This window comes from Pristiophorus japonicus, chromosome 5 (genome assembly GCF_044704955.1).
Source record: "Pristiophorus japonicus isolate sPriJap1 chromosome 5, sPriJap1.hap1, whole genome shotgun sequence".
Classification (NCBI taxonomy): Eukaryota; Metazoa; Chordata; class Chondrichthyes; family Pristiophoridae; genus Pristiophorus; species Pristiophorus japonicus.
The window spans coordinates 225,831,908-225,852,944 of NC_091981.1; the positions used below are offsets into that span (position 1 = coordinate 225,831,908).

At 48.3% G+C, this 21,037-nt stretch overlaps 1 protein-coding gene across 1 annotated transcript; it reads right to left on the reverse strand.

The window, feature by feature from the left end:
- Positions 1-2,381: 2,381 nt before the first annotated feature.
- LOC139264144 (cuticle collagen 2C-like) lies at positions 2,382-7,641 on the reverse strand. Its single transcript, XM_070880230.1, has 6 exons — positions 7,613-7,641; positions 5,864-5,966; positions 5,422-5,530; positions 4,042-4,104; positions 3,476-3,664; positions 2,382-2,746 (listed from the first exon to the last, which is right to left on the reverse strand). Exons 1-6 carry the CDS (start codon positions 7,639-7,641, stop codon positions 2,382-2,384), a joined length of 858 nt encoding a protein of 285 aa, XP_070736331.1.
- Between the last annotated feature and the right edge of the window lie 13,396 nt (positions 7,642-21,037).

Genomic DNA, 21,037 nt, shown 5'->3' on the forward strand with positions numbered 1-21,037 from the left:
TGTTCGCTCGCCCAAAAAGATGCTCAAGAAAGCTGCACTCACCTGACCTTAACCCAACGGTATGGATACCATTTTGTAAATCGGAGGACTTTTAATAAAAGGCTGCTTCAAGTTGATGGGAGCATTGAAGTAATTCATGAGTGATTTTAAGTTAGTTTTAAAATCTTGACAACCGTCATTATGGTGAATTTTAAGTTTCTATTGCATTTGTAGAGGACAATTTAATAATTTTGAAGACATAATAGGACATTTATTGTAATGGGGCCTGTAATTTCTCAGCCGGTATTGATGCTGCAGACTAGTGATGGGAGAATGTTTATTGAAGAGCATTATGTGCCCAATCAAAGAGGTGGGAGACTGCTGAGGAGGAGGATAAGCGATCATACCTGGACTTGTCCGATAACACAAGGAGGCTTAGGAGGCTGCACTTCTGAAAGAAGGTCATCAGTGAGATCTGCCAGCTAATTAAGGGAGGTCTGCAGCCTACCAGCACCATCAGGACCGCATTGCCCATTGAGGTTAAGGTTACTGCGGCACTTTCCTTCTATGCATCGGGCTCATTTCTTTATAAACTTCTCTATGACCAGGGAGGCTCAGAGTGTGAGGGCTTTGGGTTTCTCGAGAATAGCAAACTTCCCCAATGTGCAGGGAGCAATAGATTGTATGCACGTTGCCCTGCGAGCACCTTTTCTGGATGCAGAGGTGTTCGGAATCGAAAGGGATTCCACTCCCTGAATGTGCAACTCGTTGTCGACCACAAACAAATAATCATGGCAGTAAATGCAAATTTTCCAGGCAGCATCCATAATGACCACGTCTTGCGTGAGAGCACTGTCTCTGACCTGTTTAAGAGTCAGCCACAAAGGCACGGTTGGATGCTGGAGGATAAAGGATATGGCCTTGCCAGCTGGCTCATGACCCCCTGCATAAGCCCCAGACAGAAGCCGAGAAGCGCTACAACGAAAGCCATATAGCCACACGCAATATCGTCAAGAAGATAATTGGAATGCTTAAGCAGTGTTTCAGATACCTGGATCACTCAGGTGGCGACCTACAATACCACCCTGAGCAGGTCGCTGAGTTAATTGTGGTGTGCTGCATGTTGCATAACTTAGCTATCAGGAGGGGACAAGAATTGCCAGATGGGACTGCTGGTCCACCTCAGGAGAGAGGGGAGGCGGAAGAGGAGCAGGAGAAGAATGAGGACCTCAGGGAGAACCTAGGCACCCACCCTACCCTACACTGCAGGAAAAATGCCATGGTAGTTACACAGCTGCAAGACTGTTGTGTCAGCAGTTCATAAATGACCGCTTTGCATGAATTAACTTTGGTGACAGTTATAGTTGCGTTACGTTACTTTTCATCCTTGCCTGGCCTCACCATTGTTTGAAACCCTTATATTAATGTTTAACCTTTCTGATATTAGAAGACAGTGCACAACAATTTTAAGTTAAATAAAAATATTTAATAATTATAAAAAAATTTTAACAAACATATACATGAATATAAACACCCATTCCCCTCATCCCCACCACAAACAGTCCAAAAATTTGTAATAATAACATTTATTAATAATAACAACTATTTTTAAATAACAATTAAAATATAACACCAACACCCACCAAACTACCCCCCAACAATCAACAAATTTATAACAACAATAACAATAATAGCAACAACCCCATAAGTGAACATTACAAGAACAAGAATAATGTTACCTCCCACCCCCCCCCCCCTCCCATCCCCACCCCACTTGCGGCCACGCTTCTCTTTGTCTCTACCCCCCTGGTCTGAATACCCCCTTTCCCACTTAAGCTCCCCCTTCTACTCGCATTCATACCAAGCCAACCTGCAGCAGGGCACCTCGACTGCTGCTGCTGTGGGGGGTGACAGTGGCAGAGTCACATTTTCAAGCGAGGCTGGAGAAGATGTTTCCAAAGAAGTGTCTTCCGAGTCAGAAGCAACTGCTTCCTCCTGACTCGCAACTGTCAACATGGTTGGTATGGCACCTTGGGATGCAGTGCCGTATCGAGAGACCACCGCCTGCCGCATGACATCGATGGAATCGGCCATTCTCAATATTGCCGCAACCATCTGCACCATGTCCTCCGAGACACATGCAGTCAGAGCAGCAATGTGACCAGTCAATCCGCCCACTGCCTGGAGGAGCTCTCGACCAATGTCGACGCTCGTCCTTGACAGTGCAACCATGTTCAGGTTGTCATCCGCCTGTTGTTGAGCAATCCTTCCTCGCTGAACCAACCTCCGCGGGGTCAACGCAGGCATTGAACCACTCAGGGTGTCCCGCTATTTCCTCTGTTGGTGAAGACATGGCCACAGGAATATTAGAACAAGTAGCCTGAGGTTCACCATCCTCCTCCTCACTGGTCTCCTCTGTTGCCAGGATGACCTGAAGGAGAAGTGGTGACGCTCTCGGGGCCTGGACCTCCATGTTTCCGGTTTGCTCCTGAGGAGCCTGGGGAGCCTGGGATAACTGGGGAGCCTGGAATACCTGGGGAGCCTGGGGAGTCTGGGATACCTGAGGAGTCTGGGGAGCCTGGGGTACCTGGGGAGCCTGGGATACCTGGGGAGCCTGGGGAGCCTGGGGAGCCTGGGGAGCCTGGGATACCTGAGGAGCCTGGGAGACCTGGGATACCTGGGGTACCTGGGGAACTTGGGGAGCCTGAGGAGCCTGGGGAGCCTGGGATACCTGGGGAGCCTGGGGAGCCTGGGATATCTGGGGAGCCTGGGATACCTGGGGTACCTGGGTTACCTAGGGTACCTGGGGAGCCTGGGATACCTGGGGAGCCTGGGATAGCTGGGGTACCTGGGGAGCCTGGGATACCTGGGGAGCCTGGGAGACCTGGGATACCTGGGGTACCTGGTGTACCTGGGGAACTTGGGGAGTCTGGGATACCTGAGGAGCCTGGGATACCTGGGGAGCCTGAGGAGCCTGGGGAGCCTGGGATACCTGGGGAGCCTGGGATACCTGGGGAGCCTGGGGAGCCTGGGATACCTGGGGAGCCTGAGGAGCCTGGGGAGCTTGGGATACCTGGGGAGCCTGAGATACCTGGGGAGCCTGGGGTACCTGGGGAGCCTGGGGAGCCTGGGATACCTGGGGAGCCTGGGGAGCCTGGGGAGCCTGGGATACCTGGGATACCTGGGGTACCTGGGGAGCCTGGGATACCTGGGGAGCCTGGGATACCTGGGGTACCTGGGGTACCTAGGGTACCTGGGGAGCCTGGGATACCTGGGGTACCTGGGGAGCCTGGGATACCTGGGGAGCCTGGGAGACCTGGGATACCTGGGGTACCTGGGGAACTTGGGGAGCCTGAGGAGCCTGGGGAGCCTGGGATACCTGGGGAGCCTGGGGAGCCTGGGATACCTGGGGAGCCTGGGATACCTGGGGTACCTGGGGTACCTAGGGTACCTGGGGAGCCTGGGATACCTGGGGAGCCTGGGATAGCTGGGGTACCTGGGGAGCCTAGGTTACCTGGGGAGCCTGGGAGACCTGGGATACCTGGGGTACCTGGTGTACCTGGGGAACTTGGGGAGTCTGGGATACCTGAGGAGCCTGGGATACCTGGGGAGCCTGAGGAGCCTGGGGAGCCTGGGATACCTGGGGAGCCTGGGATACCTGGGGAGCCTGGGGAGCCTGGGATACCTGGGGAGCCTGAGGAGCCTGGGGAGCCTGGGATACCTGGGGAGCCTGGGGTACCTGGGGAGCCTGGGGAGCCTGGGATACCTGGGGAGCCTGGGGAGCCTGGGGAGCCTGGGATATCTGGGATACCTGGGGTACCTGGGGAGCCTGGGATACCTGGGGAGCCTGGAGTACCTGGGGAGCCTGGGATACCTGGGGTACCTGGGGAGCCTGGGATACTTGGGGAGCCCGGGGTACCTGGGAACCTGGGATACCTGGGGTACCTGGGGAACCTGGGATACCTGGGGAGCCTGGGGTACCTAGGGTACCTGGGGAGCCTGGGATACCTGGGATACCTGTGGTACCTGGGGAGCCTGGGGTACCTGGGGAGCCTGGGATACCTGGGGAGCCTGGGATACCTGGGGAGCCTGGGGTACCTGGGGAGCCTGGAATGCCTGGGGTACCTGGGGAGCCTGGGATACCTGTGGAGCCTGGGGTACCTAGGATACCTGGGGAGCCTGGGATGCCTGGGGTACCTGGGGAGCCTGGGATACCTGGGGTACATGGGGAGTCTGGGGATCCTGTGATACTTGGGGTGGCTGGGGAGCCTGGGATACCTGGGGAGCCTGGGATACCTGGGTACCTGGGGAGCTTGGGATACCTGGGGAGCCTGGGATACCTGGGGTACCTGGGGTACCTAGGGTACCTGGGGAGCCTGAGAGACCTGGGATACCTGGGGTACCTGGGGTACCTGGGGAACTTGGGGAGTCTGGGATACCTGGGGAGCCTGGGATACCTGGGGAGCCTGAGGAGCCTGGGGAGCCTGGAATACCTGGGGAGCCTGGTATACCTGGGGAGCCTGGGGAGCCTTGGATACCTGGGGAACCTGGGATACCTGGGGAGCCTGGGTACCTGGGGAGCCTGGGATACCCGGGGAGCCTGGGGAGCCTGGGGAGCCTGGGATACCTGGGATACCTGGGGTACCTGGGGTACATTGGGGAGCCTGGGATACCTGGGGTACCTGGGGAGCCTGGGATACCTGGGGAGCCTGGGGTACCTAGGGTACCTGGGGAGCCTGGGGAGCCTGGGGAGCATGGGGAGCCTGGGATACCTGGGATATCTGGGGTACCTGGGGAGCCTGGGATACCTGGGGAGCCTGGGGAGCCTGGGGAGCCTGGGATACCTGGTGTACCTGGGGAGTCTGGAATACCTGGGGTACCTGTGGAGCCTGGGGTACCTTGGGTACCTGGGGAGCCTGGGATGCCTGGGGTACCTGGGGAGCCTGAGATACCTGGGGAGCCTGGGATACCTGGGGTACCTGGGGATCTTGGGATACCTGGGGAGCCTGGGGTACCTGGGGAGCCTGGGATACCTGGGGTACCTGAGGAGCCTGGGATACCTGGGGTATCTGGGGAGCCTGAGATACCTGGGGTACCTGGGGAGCCTGGGGAGCCTGGGGACCTAGAAAACATAATTGAAGTTAGTAGAAGAGAAGGGGAGGCCAGGGTGACATGAGAATGCTTACACTATGCAGGCATATGTATGAGGAGCAACACAACTGCAATAAATATCACCAACAGAAGTCACATATAATTAACATCATGACAGTATAGAGGCTGTATATCATTAGATTGAGATTTCATGATCCCATCATTAATTACATAACATTACATCATTCATATATTATACTGAAATGGCATTAAATGATTTTAAATCATCAATGGTTTATACACGTGGCACAACAACAGGATCAGCACCACCATGGATGGCTGAACGATTACGCACACCCACTAGTGCTAATGCCTGCTTCTCCAGGTCCGTTAAATTGCAAAGTTCAGCAGGGCTCCCTTTTGTGCGCCTGCGCTCTGATCTGTTCTTAGATATCTTCCTCTGCAAAGGTGACAAGAGCATGGCATAAGCTAATTGCCTGGATACTATTACAGATATTACTTGATAAAAACACAAAACACAGAACACACAGATATTCTAATCCACAATTAGTCATCGCCCTTGCTAGTCATCATTAATGTTATATGCTAATATGCTTTGTTTACAATTGATGCATGGTTATATCTACGGTCGGAGAATAAATTTAATAAGATCGTGGTTCGGAACTAATGCATGACACCAAGATTACCAGCTTAATTATAATCCAGCAAATCTACATTTTATTTAATGAGTCGTTGCATCATTACAATTATAAATTAAAAATTTACGACTTACTCTTCTAGAACCAACCAGGTCGTTCCAGCGCTTGCGGCACTGGTTTGGCTCATGGATATCGTGTGCCGCCGAGGATACAACATTGGCGATCTCCGTCCATATCCTTTGGTATACACGGGGGGAGGGGGGGGGTTCCCATGACCACCCCGGGTTAATTGGACCCAACGAGTTTCCACCTCGTGGGCCAGTGCTGCGTTCGCCTCATCTGAGAATCTCTTTGCTCTCTTCCTCCCACCAACCTCCACCAAATCACTCCCCTCACCCACCTCATCAACGTCACTCACTCCCGACTCCACATATTCCGGCTCCATACTGTCAGCTTTTTCTGTTTATTTCTCCCCTGCTTGCCTCAACTGTGTTCTCTCTCTCTCTCCCTTTCTTTCTTCAGTCTTCTGAGCATGCGCAGATGACCCCTGACCTCATGAATCATGGGAAAAGTTAATCACCTAAAAAAAACCACGCATGCGCAAAACGACCGTTGCTATGGATGCTGGCCTTGCACGACAGAACCAATCGCTATCGCCCATTTCACATCGCTACGGCTATCACCCAAATTAAAAAGGCGAAACTACCGTTTTTTTAAATGGGTGATATTCTGGCGATCCCGAAAAATAATACAACCACTAACATCGGAAAAATTGTCCATTTTTGGGCAATATCAATGTAAATGGAAAGTCCAGCCCCAAATCTTTTTGTTGCTCTGTACATCAGCCTGAATCGTCAGGATAGGAGGGGAGAATACTGGAAAAATAAGCAATTCATAATCAATCAAATCTTTATCACATTTCTGTGTCATGTCATTTATATCTATAATCCCACATTTTTCATTTCATAAGCAGCTATATATTATACTGCACACATTTTCTGTTGTACATCACATCCCGTGTCACCCTTGAGCATCGCACTCTAACACATGCAAAATTCACTTGATTCACCAAAATTTCAGTTCTTAAATTAGCAACAAATCAGAAATCAAACGCTCAGCAGTGAAAAAGCCTCTCAATTTAAAAAAGCAGAAACTGAACTAATCAAATCGTTCATAAACTGGCAAAATCTTTTCAGTTGTCATATTTTTCTCCAATGTTGAAAATCAGGATTGTAACATAATAAAGTTATAAAACATACACATTTCAGAATAACATGATTAAAGTTACCTATCAAATCAAGTACAGTGCCTTCATTATTGCTTTTACTCAGAGGCTTCAGCCTTTTTGAAAGGCCTAGAATTTGAGTTAATCCCAGACCTGTCATTGTCAGCTAAAGAGAGTTCAGAACTGCACCGTACCTGCAATGCCCAGGATGCTGCAGCCTGAATGGAAAAATCCCGCACACATAAATATGATTTTCAATGCAACAACTCAAAAGAGCATCTTTCCTCAGGATAGAACAGTAATTATGATTTTGTTTTTCTGAATGGTTTCAAATCAAGGTGGAACATAAAAGTGAGATGTTTTTTGAGGTAAGGTTTGAAAGTAAAACTATTTTCAAATGCTTATCTTTACCTCAAAGCCGGTGGGCAGAAGTGGGAATTGGGGCAGGAGCCGGCCATTGTCGGTAACCCAAAGGAACGGTCTCTGGCATAAGGTGAATGCTTGGTGGGGTTTGTTCCCAAGGAGATTGGTGGTGTGGGGAGAGAGATGGAGGGCTGGGGCAAGGAGGCCAAAGGATTCCGTCCGGGGCCGAGAGGAGCACTGCTGCTCCTTCTAGGCCCCGAAGGAATCCATCTGATGAATAAAAAATGAAACTTACTGTGGCCTCTTCTGGCCGCTCTGTTGCATCCTGCCAGGTTTTCCTGGGTCATCTCCCTGAGTCATTGGAAAATCATGTCACAGTGCCGATGTCATCATCAGACTGAGAGTTTTTGATTTAAAGTAGGCCCCCATTTGCCTGGCAGGCTCGGCCAACTTCAAAGTCGAAGACGATAAAATGTCGCTGGGCAGGATGGTGTGGTTTCAGCCGCTGAGTGGATTCAGAAGATTTTAACCATGCGGGGGGCAGGGGGAGTTAAAATTGACCCCCACTGTACCATTATGGGATATTACACTGGAAGCAATATTGAATATGGCCACCCATATGTAGGCGGGTGTATTATTTCCATGCATTAATGATGTCTGTTTCATTCCTGGTGTCCAGTATTGCTACGACGGAAGAGGGGGGAGCTTTAACATTAAATGGGCTGCTTTGCCTGGTGCAGAATGATTGATTGCACGATACAAGGCAAGTGTTTCAAAAATTAAAAAGTATATTATCACAGGCCAGCACATGAAGATGTGTCTCGGGAGATGTGTGGGTGCAATGCCTGTGCCAACACTGATGTGGTTGGTTTCCTGCTGGATCAGAAAATCTAAGCCATTCCATCATGTTAAATCAGTGGTTCCAAAAGGAATAATTGTGCATTACATGGCATCACACCCGTATTGTAATAAAACAACTCATCCTCTAACCCATACTGAGCAATGCCACAGGGCATCTGCTTAGCTGATTCGTACTGACCCTGCAGTTATTCTGTCATTGCACTCTGAATCCAGCCTGACATGGCACTGGAACAAAGTGGAGTGGGACTCCCTGGAGGAGATAGCATTTGGAGTCAATTCAGGTCTTCCCGCCTGACTACCATGACAAATTTAGCATCGATGCAAAGAGGTTTCAGCTTCACACTGATGCCAAACTTGCAAGGTCGGACTGCATCATAACAACTCTTACATTTACTGCGTTCTACAGTTTGGACCAGAAATTGCTTGAAAAATATTGGCAGCAATTTGCAGCGAAGAAGAGATATGCCATGCATTCCAATCTCCACAAATTGCTGGACGATTTATTATCAGCCTGGCCAAAGCCCAAAAAATTACAAACTCACCGTGAGCCTCCCAATTGAAATTGATTGCATGTCATGAAACTGTTAGATTTATTCAGTTAATGAACAGTAATGCACAGTAGGGAAGGGTAGCACAATGATTATGTTACTGGACTAGTAATCCAGAGGCCTGGACTAATCCGGACACATGAGTGCAAATCCCACCACGGCAGCTGGGGAATTTAAATTCAGTTAATTAAATATTTTTTAAAGAGAAAGACTAGCCCCTTTCATAACCACTAGATGTCCCGAAGCGCTTTACAGCCAATGAATTACTTTTTGAAGTGTAGTCACTGTTGTAATGTAAGAAACGCGGCAGCCAATTTGCGTACAGCAAGCTCCAATAAACAGCAATATGATAATGATCAGATAATCTGTTTTAGTAATGTTGATTGATAGATAAATATTGGCCAGGACACTGGGGATGAATAAAGCTGGAATAAAAAAAATGAGCAAGTATCAGTAATGGTGATCGTGAAACTACCGCATTGTTGTAAAATCCCATCTGTTCTCTAATGTCTTTTAGAGAAGGAAATCTGCCGTCCTTACCTTGTCTGGCCTATATGTGACTCCAGACCCACAGCAATGTGGTTGACTCTTAATTGTCCTCTGAAATGGCCTAGCAAGCCACTCAGTTGTACCAAACTGCTACGCAAAACAATAATAAGAAATAAACTGGACAGACCACTTGGCATTGATCTCGGCACCAGTTTCGGACACGACAAAGGTACGCCCATCCCAGTTGATCCTGCAAATTCCTATTCACTAACATCTGAGGAATTGTGCCACTATTGGGAGAGCTGTCTCGCAGACTTGTCAAGCAACAGGCTGACATAGTCATACTCACAGAATCATACCTTCCAGCCGACGTCCCATTGGCAGGACAGACCCACCAGGGGTGGCAGCACAGTGGTATACAGTCGGGAGGGAGTGGCCCTGGGAGTTCTCAACATTGAATCTGGACCCTATGAAGTCTCATGGCTTCAGGTCAACCATGGGCAAGGAAAGCTCCTGCTGATTACCATCTACCGCACCCCTCTCATCTGGCGAATCAGTACTTCTCCATGTTGAACACCACTTGGAAGAAACACTGAGGGTAGCAGAGCACAGAATGTACTCTGGGTGGGAGACTTCACTGTCCATCACCAAGAGTGGCTCAGTAGCACCACTGCTGACCGAGCTGGCCGAGTCCTGAAGAACATAATTGCCAAACTGAGCCTGCAACAGGTGGTGAGAGAAACAACACGAGGGAAAAACCTACTTGACCTCGTCCTCACCAATCTATCTGTCACATTACCTGTCGTGGATGCATCTGCCCATTACAGTATTGGTAGGAATGACCACCACACAGTCCTTGTGGAGACGAAGTCCTATCTTTACACTGAGGACACACTCCATCGTGTTGTGTGGCACTACGACTGTGCTAAATGGAATAGATTCAGAACAGATCCAGCAGCTCAAAACTGGGCATCCATGAGGCGCTGTGGGCCATCAGCAGCAGCAGAATTGTATTCCACCACAATCTGTAACCTATGGCACGGCATATCTCTCACTACCATTATCATCAAGCCAGGGGACCAACCCTGGTTCAATGAGGAGTGTAGAAGAGCATGCCAGGAGCAGCACTAGACGTGCCTAAAAATGAGGTGCCAACCTGGGTTACCACAGGACTACATAAGAACATACAAACATAAGAAATAGGAACACGAGTAGGCCATACGGCCCCTCGAGTCTGCTCCGCCATTCAACAAGATCATGGCTGATCTGATCATGGACTCAGCTCCACTTCCTTGCCCGCTCCCCATAACCCCTTTTCCCCTTATCGATTAAAAAATCGTCTATTTCTGTCTTAAATTTATTTAATGTCCCAGCTTCCACAGCTCCCTGAGGCAGCGAATTCCACAGATTCACAACCCTCTGAGAGAAGAAATGTCTCCTCATCTCGGTTTTAAATGGGCGGCCCCTTATTCTAATATCATGTCCTCTAATTCGAGTCTCCCCCATCAGTGAAAACATCCTCTCTGCATCCACCCTGTCAAGCCGCCTCATAATCTTATATGTCTCGATAAGATCATCTCTCCTTCTGAATTCCAATGAGTAGAGGCCCAACCTACTCAACCTTTCCTTATAAGTCAACCCCCTCATCCCTAGAATCAACCGAGTGAACCTTCTCTGAACTGCCTCCAAAGCAAGTATATCTTTTTGTAAATATGGAAACCAAAACTACACGCAGTGTTCCAGGTGTGGCCTGTATAGCTGTAGCAAGATTTCCGTGCTTTTATACTCCATCCCCTTTGCAATAAAGGCCAAGATACCATTGGCCTTCCTGATCACTTGATGTACCTGCATACTATCCTTTTGTGTTTCATGCACAAGTACCTCCAGGTACCGCTGAACTGTTGCACTTTGCAATCTTTCTCCATTTAAATAATAACTTGCTGTTTGATTTTTTTTCTGACAAAGTGCATGACCTCACACTTTCCAACATTATACTCCATCTGCCAAATTTTTGCCCACTCATTTAGCCTGTCGATGTCCTTTTGCAGATTTTTTGTGTCCTCCTCACTCGTTGCTTTTCCGGCCATCTTTGTATCGTCAGCAAACTTGGCTATGTTACACTCAGTCCTTTCTTCCAAGTCGTTAATATAGATTGTAAATAGTTGGGGTCCCAGCACTGATCCCTGCGGCAACCGACTAGTTACTGGTTGCCAACCAGAGAATGAACCATTTATCCCGACTCTCTGTTCCCTGTTCATTAGCCAATCCTCTATCCATGCTAATATATTATCCCCAACCCCATGAACGTTTATCCTGTGCAGTAACCTTTTATGTGAAACCTTGTCAAATGTCTTCTGGAATTCCAAATACACCACATCCACTGGTTCCCCTTTATCCACCCTGTTCGTTACATCCTCAAAGAACTCCAGCAACTTTGTCAAACATGACTTCCCCTTCATAAATCCATGCCGACTCTGCCTGACTGAATTTTGCTTTTCCAAATGTCCTGCTACTGCTTCTTTAATAATGGACTCCAACATTTTCCCAACCACAGATATTAGGCTAACTGGTCTATAGTTTCCTGATTTTTATCTGCCTCCTTTTTTAAATAGGGGCGTTACACTTGCAGTTTTCCAATCTGCTGGGACCGCCCCAGAATTCAGGGAATTTTAGTAAATTACAACCAGTGCATCCACAATCCCTGCCGTTACTGCTCTTAAGACCCTAGGATGCAAGCCATCAAATCCACAGGATTTATCTGCCTTTAGTCCCATTATCTTACTGAGTACCACCTCCTTTGTGATTGTGATTGTGTTAAGTTTCTCCCCCCCCTCCTATAGCCCCTTGACTATCCACTGTTGGAATATTGCTCGTGTCCTCTGCCATAAAGACTGATATAAAATATTTGTTCAGAGTTTCTGCCATCTCCATGTTCCCCATTACTAATTCCCTGGTCTCGTCCTCTAAGGGACCAACCTTTACTTTAGCTACCCTTTTCCTTTTTATATACCTATAGAAACTCTTGCTATCTGTTTTTATATTTTGCGCTAGTTTACCTTCATAGTCTATCTTCCCTTTCTTAATCATTTTTTTCGTCGTTCTTTGCTGGCTTTTAAAAAAAATGCATGCTAAAGACATAGCTAAGCTGTGGGTGGTAGAGGCAGAAACCCTCACCATATTTAAAAAGTACTGGATGTGCACCTGAAGTGCTGTAAGTTGCAGGGTTACGGACCTAGAGCTGGAAAGTGGGATTAGGCTGGATAGCCTCTTGTTGGCCGGCATGGACACGATGGGCCAAAATGGCCTCCTTCCAAGCTGTAAACGTCTATGATTCTATGATCCCACAACCAATGGATCAGATCAAAGCTCTGCATTTATGCCACATCTAGTTGTGAATGGTGCTGGACAATTAAATAACTAATGGGAGGAGGAGTTTCCATGAATATCCCCATCTTCAATGATGGCGGAACCCAGCTCATGAGTGCCAAAGAGGAGGCCGAAGCATTTGCAGCCACATTCAGAGAGAAATGCTGAGTGGGTGATCCACTTCGGTCTCCTCCTGAGGTCCCCACCATCACAGAAGCTAGTCTTCAGTCAATTTGATTCACTCCATGTGATATTAAGAAATGGCTGAGTGCACTGGATACAGCAAAGACTATGAACCCCGACAACATCCTGGCTGTTGTGCTGAAGACTTGTGCTCCAAAACTAGCTGCGCCTCTAGCCAAGTTGTTTCAGTACAGCTACAACATTGGCATCTATCCGACAATGTGGAAAACTGCCCAGGTATGTCCTGTCCACAAAAATCAGGACCAATCCAATCTGGCCAATTACCACCCCATCAGTCTACTTTCAATCATCAGCAAAGCGATGGAGGTTTTGTCATCGACAGTGCTATCAAGCAGCACTTACTCATCAATAAACCACTCACCAATGCTCAGTTTGGGTTCCGCCAGGATCATTCGGCTCAGACCTCATTACAACCTTGGCCCAAACATGGACAAAAGAGCTGAATTCCAGAGATGAAGTGGGAGTGACTGCCCTTGACATCAAAGCAGCATTTGACTGAGTGTGGCATCAAGGAGCCCGAGTAAAACTGAAGTCACTGTAAATCAGGGGGAAAACGCTCCACTGGCTGGAATCATACCTCGCACAGAGGAAGATGGTTGTGGTGGTTGGAGACCAATCATCTCAGCCCCAGGACATTGCTGCAGGAGTTCCTCAGGGCAGTGTCCTAGGCAACCATCTTCAGCTGCTTCATCAATGATCTTCCTTCCATTCTAAGATCAGAATTGGGGATGTTTGCTGGTGATTGCACAGTGTTCAGTTCCATTTGCCTCAGATCCTCAGATAATGAAGCAGTCCGTGCCCACATTCAGGAAGACCTGGACGACATTCAGGCTTGGGCTGATAAGTGGCAATTAACATTCGTGCCACACACGTGCCAGGCAATGACCATCTCCAAAAAGAGAGAGTCTAACCACCGCCCCTTGATGTTCAATGACATTACCATCGCCAAATCCCCCACCATCAACATCCTGGGGGTCACCATTGACCAGAAACTTAACTGGAACAGCCACATAAATACTATGGCAACAAGAGTGGGTCAGAGGCTAGGTATTCTGCAGTGAGTGTCTCACCTCCTGACTCTCCAAAGGCTTTCCACCATCTACAAGGCACAAGTCAGGAGTGTGATAGAATATTCTCCATTTGCCTGGATGAGTGCAGCTCCCACAACACCCAAGAAACTCAATACCATCTAGGCCAAAGCAGTCTGCTTGATTGATATCCCATCCACCATCCAAAACATTCACCCCCTCCACCACCCTTGCACCGTGGCTGCAGTGTGTACCATCTACAAGAACTCACCAAGGCTTCTTCGACAGCACCTCCGAAACGTGAGACCTATACCATTTTACCATTTAGAAGGACAAAGGCAGCAGGCACATGGGAACACCACCACCTCCAAGTTTACCTCCAAGTCACACACCATCCTGACTAGGAAATATATTACCGTTCCTTCATTGTCACTGGGCCAAATTCCTAGAACTCGCTCCCTAACAACACTGTGGGAGTACTTTGAACACACGGACTGCAGGGGCTCAAGAAGGTAGCTCACCACCACCTTCTCAAAGGCAATTTGGGATGGGCAATAAATGCTGGCCTTCCCAGCGAGGCCTACATTTCATGAACAAATAAAAAAAAAATCTTGCTGCAGCCAAATAGGAAATGGTAATTCAAGTCATAAGGACCCTGTTAATGATGTGAATTATGGACCTCACATAATATTCAAACATGGAGACCCAGGAAGGAACAATGAAGTTCCGGAGTCTCACTCCAACAAGTAGTGAATTGTTCCTATAGATTTTTTAAAATTTTTATCTATTTTGGCATAACTTTGTGACAGTTTTACCATCCACATTGGTGTCAGAAGGCAGTAATTCTCAGGATGCAAAGCTGTTTTGACATTCAGAAATTCCAAATCAGATGGATTTCTTTCAGAAAATAAGTTTGGGAAAGTGAATATGAAAAATTTGGGTTATGACATGATAAGTGTAGTATCCTTTGGAGGAAAAAGTGATTTAGGACCTATGAATGCCAATGCTCTCCATCACTGAGGGGTCCTCGTGTCATTTCTGGGTCTGATGTGGACTAGTTAAGAGATTGATTGCTATGATTAGTCAACAACTTCATTATCACTGTATCTTGCAACTACCAGGATGGTAGCAGGTGAACTAGATGGACTTTGGTGTTTTGTCGTCTAGCAATTCTTATGTTTATATGAAAGCAGTTCCACTGTCAATGATCATGATGGATGGGGCCCCTGGTTCTATATTTCATGGGCCAAGAATATTTGTGCATTTTGCACACCGACCCTGCCAGTCACTCGTTAACTTTTCACGGACCAACAATTCCAAAACACATCTGGGTTACAACAACTTCTTCTTCTGCTTGTCCTTTTTAAATGTTTTCCTTACCTTCTATCTCTTTTTTTTCTCTCCATCTTAATCCAATCTCTTTCTTTCTCTCTATTAATTTGGACTCTAATTCACCTAATTTCCTTCTCCCTCATTCGCTCTGTTTCTTTCTCTATCCTTTTCTTTCATTGATTAAGAAGATGGACCCTTGGGCACGACGTTCGTGAGGTCCCCGCTATGACATTGACATCGGTGCACCTTGATGGCTTCAACGTTCTAGGAATTGTGTCGCAACATCGTGCAGTCTGAACGGTGAAAGTCCAATAACGCCAATCGCTGCGAGATGCGCCATTGCAGCAATTTCTGGCCCTTTATTTTCAATGGCACTCTTTGGTGGAGTTAGAAGAATAGTTTATGGAATCAGCGAAACTTACAGCACGGAAAGAGGACATTTCGGCCCATCGTGTTCGCGCCGGTCGACCAAGAGCTATCCAGCCGAATCCCACTTTCCAGCTCTTGGTCTGTAACCCTGTAGGTTACGGAACTTTAAGTGCAAATCCAAGTATTTTTTTAAGGTGGTATTTTTTTCAGGCAGGTTGTTCCAGACCACCACCACCCTCTGGGTGATGAAATCTCCCCTCATGTCTCTTCTAAACTTCCCCCCAATTACTTTAAATCGATGCCCCCTGGTTGTTGACCCCTCTGACAAGGGAAGCAGGTCTTTCCTATCCACCCTATCCAGCCCCTCATAATTTTACACACCTCAATCAGGTCACCCCTCAGCCTTCTCTGTTCCAAAGAAAACTAACCCAGTGTCGTATATAGAGAAAGAGTCAGACTGAACACTGAGCCCAAAGTAAAGTGTGACCGTAGTCTTTTATTGCAGGTCTCCAGAGTGCTTCTCCAACCTGTGAAGCCTCCTTAAATACCTGTGCTCCTAAGGGATTATGGAATCCCTTGGGGCTCCAGGGGATGAGCCCTCTGGTGGCTGTACAGAGTAAATACAAGTCAACATACATAACAACACTCCCCCCAATTCAATAGTGCAACTTTTTACAAAGTGAGTCGATCTGGGCCCATCTTGCCCTGGTTGATCGTCTTGGTGTGAAAGCTGGTGTTGTTGAATTATTTGTTGGGCCCTCGTTGGGCTGCTGTGCAGCTGGCCTTGCTGGGCTGCCTAGTGTGTTGGGCCCTGCAGGGCTGCTGTGGATGATGGGTTCTCCTTCGTGGTCAGCCGTGGTGCCAGTTGCCACTGGTGTGTATGTTGGGGATCAAAAAAGATAGGGTCCAAGATGGGTTGCTCAGGATAGTCCGTGAATCTGAGTTTGAATTGGTCCAAGTGTTTCTGGTGAATGAGTCCATTTGAAAGTTTGACCCGAAACACCCTGCTCCCCTCTTTGGCCATGACAGTGCCGGGAAGCCACTTGCGACCTAGTCCATAATTTAATACAAATACAGGATAATTGATTTCAATCTCGCGTGGCACAGTTGCACTATCATGGTATGCACTTTGTTGAAGTCGTCTGCTCTCTACCTGTTCATGTAGATCAGGGTGAACTAAAGAGAGCCATGTCTTACGTGCTCTTTTCATGAGCAATTCAACAGTTGGGATCCCAGTGAGTGAGTGGGGTCTCGTGCGGTAGCTAAGCAGGACTCGGGATAGGCGAGTGTGCAGTGAGCCTTCAGTTACCCTCTTCAAGCCTTGCTTGATGGTTTGCACTGCTCTCTCTGCCTGACTATTGGACGTTGGTTTAAATGGGGCAGATGTGACATATTTGATCCTGTTACGGGTCATGAATTCTTTGAACTCAGCACTGGTAAAACATGGTCCGTTGTCGCTCACCAGGACATCGGGTAAGCCATGAGTGGCAAACATGGCCCGCAGGCTTTCCGTAGTGGCAGCGGACGTGCTAGCCAACATTATCTCACATTCAATCCACTTGGGGTACGTGGCGACAACCACAAGGAACATTTTACACAAGAACGGGCCTGCATAGTCGACGTGTACCCTAGACCATGGTTTGGAGGGCCAAGACCATAAACATAGTGGCGCCTGCCTGGGTGCATTGCTTAACTGCGAGCATGTATTACATCTGTGAACGCAGGACTCGAAGTCCGCATCGATACCGGGCCACCACACGTGGGATCTGGCTATCGCTTTCATCATTACGATGCCTGGGTGGGTACTGTGGAGGCCATTGATGAAGGTGTCTCTGCCCTTCTTGGGGACCACTACTCAATTGCCCCACAGAAGGCAGTCTGCCTGTATAGACATTTCATCTTTGCGCCACTGGAACAGCTTTATCTCTTCCTGCATTTCCACTGGGGCACTGGACCAGCTCCCGTGAAGCACACAGCTTTTGACTAGAGATAATAAGAGGTCCTGGCTTGTCCAGGTTTTGATCTGCCGGGCAGTGATGGGTGATTGCTCACTCTCAAATGCTTCCATAACCATGGCTAGATCTGCGGGCTGCGCCATTCCACCCCTATGGTAGGCAATGGCAGCTTACTGAGAGCATCGGCGCAGTTTTCTGTGCCTGGCCTTTGGCGGCTGGCGTAGTTGTCTGCGGACAACGTGAGTGCCCATCTCTGGATGTGGGCCGATGCATTGGTACTTATCCGTTTACTCTTGGAAAACTGGGATATAAGTGGCTTATGGTCAGTTTCCAATTCGAATTTTAGCCCAAACAGGTATTGATGCATTTTCTTTACCCCATAGACACATGCTACCGCTTCTTTTTCAATCATGCTGTCGGCTCTCTCAGCCTTAGAGAGACTCCTGGATGCATAAGCAACTGGTTGCAGTTTCCCGAAACCATTAGCTTGTTGCAATACACACCCGACGCCATACGATGACGCATCACATGCTAGTACCAAACGCTTACATGGATCATACAACACAAGCAATTTGTTTGATCATAACAATTTTCTCACTTTTACAAAGGCATTTTTTGCCCAAACCCATTCACCTCCTTTTAGTAAGATATGTAGTGGTTCTAGCAGTGTGCTGAGACCCAGTAAGAAGTTACCAAAGTAGTTCAAGAGTCTAGGGAATGGATGAGCAACAGGAAGAGCAGTGCAAGGAAGGTAGTGCAGGGGTCCCCTGCGGTCATCCCCCTACAAAGCAGATACACCGCTTTGGGTACTGTTGAGGGGGATGACTCATCAGGGGAGGGCAGCAGCCAAGTTCATGGTACCGTGGGTGGCTCTGCTGCACAGGAGGAAAGGAAAAAGAGTGGGAGAGCTATAGTGATAGGGGATTCAATTGTAAGGGGAATAGATAGACATTTCTGCAGCCGCAACCGAGACGCCAGGATAGTATGTTGCCTCCCTGGTGCAAGAGTGATGGATGTCTCGGAGCGGGTGCAGGGCATTCTGAAAAGGGAGGGTGAACAGCCAGTTGTCATGGTGCATATAGGTACCAATGATATTTGTAAAAAATGGGATGCGGTCCGACAAGACGAATTTAGGGAGCTCGGAGCTAAATTAAAAAGTAGGACCTCAAAAGTAGTAATCTCAGGATTGCTACCAGTGCCACATGCTAGTCAGAGTAGGAATTACAGGATTGCTCAGAAGAATACGTGGCTTGAGGAGTGGTGCACAAGGGAGGGATTCAAATTCCTGGGACATTGGAACCGGTTCTGGGGAAGGTGGGATGAGTACAAACCGGATGGTCTGCACCTGGGCAGGACTGGAACCAATGTCCTAGGGGGAGTGTTTGCTAGTGCTGTTGGGCAGGAGTTAAACTAATATGGCAGGGAGATGGGAACCTATGCAGGGAGATAGAGGGAAGTAGAATCGTGGCAGAAGCAAAAGTAAAAGTGGAGGGCAGAGAAACCTAAGGCAAAAAGCAAAAAGGGCCACATTTCACCAAAATTCTAAAAGGGCAAAGTGTGCTTTGTAATCGCCACAGATTCTGACGGTGCTGTCTCCCTTGAGGACTAGGACAATAGGACTGGCCCACTCACTGAACTCGATCGGTGAAATGATGCCCTCTGTTTGCAGCCGGTCTAGCTCGATCTCTACCCTTTCTCTCATCATGTACAGTACTGCTTTCACCTTGTGATGGATGGTTCACGCCCCTGGAATAAGGTGGATCTGCACTTTTGCTCCTTGGAATTTCCCAGTGCCTGGTTCAAACAGTGAAGGAAATTTGTTTAAGACCTGGGCACACGAAGTGTCATCAGCGGGCGATAGAGCTCGGACATCGTCCCACTTCCAGCGTACCTTTCCCAGCCAGCTCCTGCTGAGCAGCATGGGACCATCGCCCGGTACCACCCAGAGTGGTAGCTCGTGCACCAGTCCATCGTAGGAGACCGTTATGGCAGCACTGCCGATTACAGGAATCAGTTCTTTCGTGAAAGTTCTTAGTATTGTGCGAACTGGAGTTAAGACTGGCCTTGAGGCCTTGTTGCACCACAACCTTTCGAAAGTCTTTTTGCCCATGATGGACTGGCTGTCCGTGTCCAGCTCCATTGACACCGGGGGTCCGTTTAGTTCAACATTCAGCATTTTCAGGGGACAATTCGTGGTGAATGTTTGCACCCCATGTACCTCTGCCCCCTCGATCTGAGGCTCTGGTTCATAGTGATCCTCAGTGGGTCTGTCATCCTCTGCAACATGGTGGTTTGCAGGTTTAACAGGCTTTGTAGCTCGCCTGCACACTCGTTGGAGGTGTCCCATTCTTCCACAGCCCTTGCAAATGTACTCTTTGAATCGGCATGAATGGAAATGATGATCACCCCCGCAGCACCAACTAGGTGTTAATGGCCTTGCATTCATCACGCTTGATGGTGGACTCTGAGACATCTGCGGACGTGCAGCTGCAGGTATGTGTGATCTGCCCTGTACGTTACGATTCGAAAACAACATCACTTTGTTCACCGTACTTGTAGCAGCACCTGTGTGCTGAGAAATTTGCTTCGTATTGTCACTGGTGGCAATGAACACCTGGGCTATCACTAAGGCCTTACTCAAGGTTGGTGTCTCTACAGTCAAAAGTTTGCGAAGTATGGTTTCATGGCCAATGCCAAGTATGAAAAAGTCTCTGAGCATGTGCTCCAAATGTCCTTCAAATTCGCAATGTCCTGCAAGGTGTTTTAGCTCGGCGACATAACTCGCCACTTCTTGGCCTTCAGAACTTTTGTAGGTGTAGAACCGTTACCTCGCCATCAGAACGCTTTCCTTCGGGTTCAAATGCTCTCGGACCAGTGTACACAAATCGTAGTACGATTTCTCCATGGATTTCGCTGGAGTGAGCAGATTCTTCATGAAGCCATACGTTGGTGCCCCACAGACGGTGAGGAGGATCGCCCTTCATTTGGCAGCGTTCTCTTCCCCATCTAGCTCGTTGGCCACGAAGTATTGGTCGAGTCGCTCCACAAGTTTCCTAATCACCTCCCTCCGAAAATTTCTCCAGGATGCCCACTGTTCTCTGCATCTTTGGGTTCGCTATCTGTATCTCGTCGCTAGTTGTTGTGTATGGAGAAAGAGTCAGACTGAACACTGTGAGTTCAAAGTAAAGTGTTACCTTAGTCTTTTATTGCAGGTCTCCAGAGTGCCTCTCCAACCTGCGAAGCCTCCTTAAATACCTGTGCTCCCAAGGGATTCTGGGATCTCTTGGGACTCCAGGGGATGAGCCCTCTGGTGGCCGTACAGAGTAAATACAAGTCCACATAAATAACACCCAGCATCTCCAATCTTTCCTCATATCCAAAATTCACCAGTCAGGGCAACATTCTCGTAAATCTCCTCTGCACCCTTTCCAGTGCAATCACATCTTTCCTGTAATGTGGTGACCAGAATTGCACACAGAACTCCAGCTGCAGCCTAACCAGTGTTTTATACAGTTCAAGCATAACTTCGTTTTCCATGCCTTGACTAATAAAGGCGAATATTCCATAT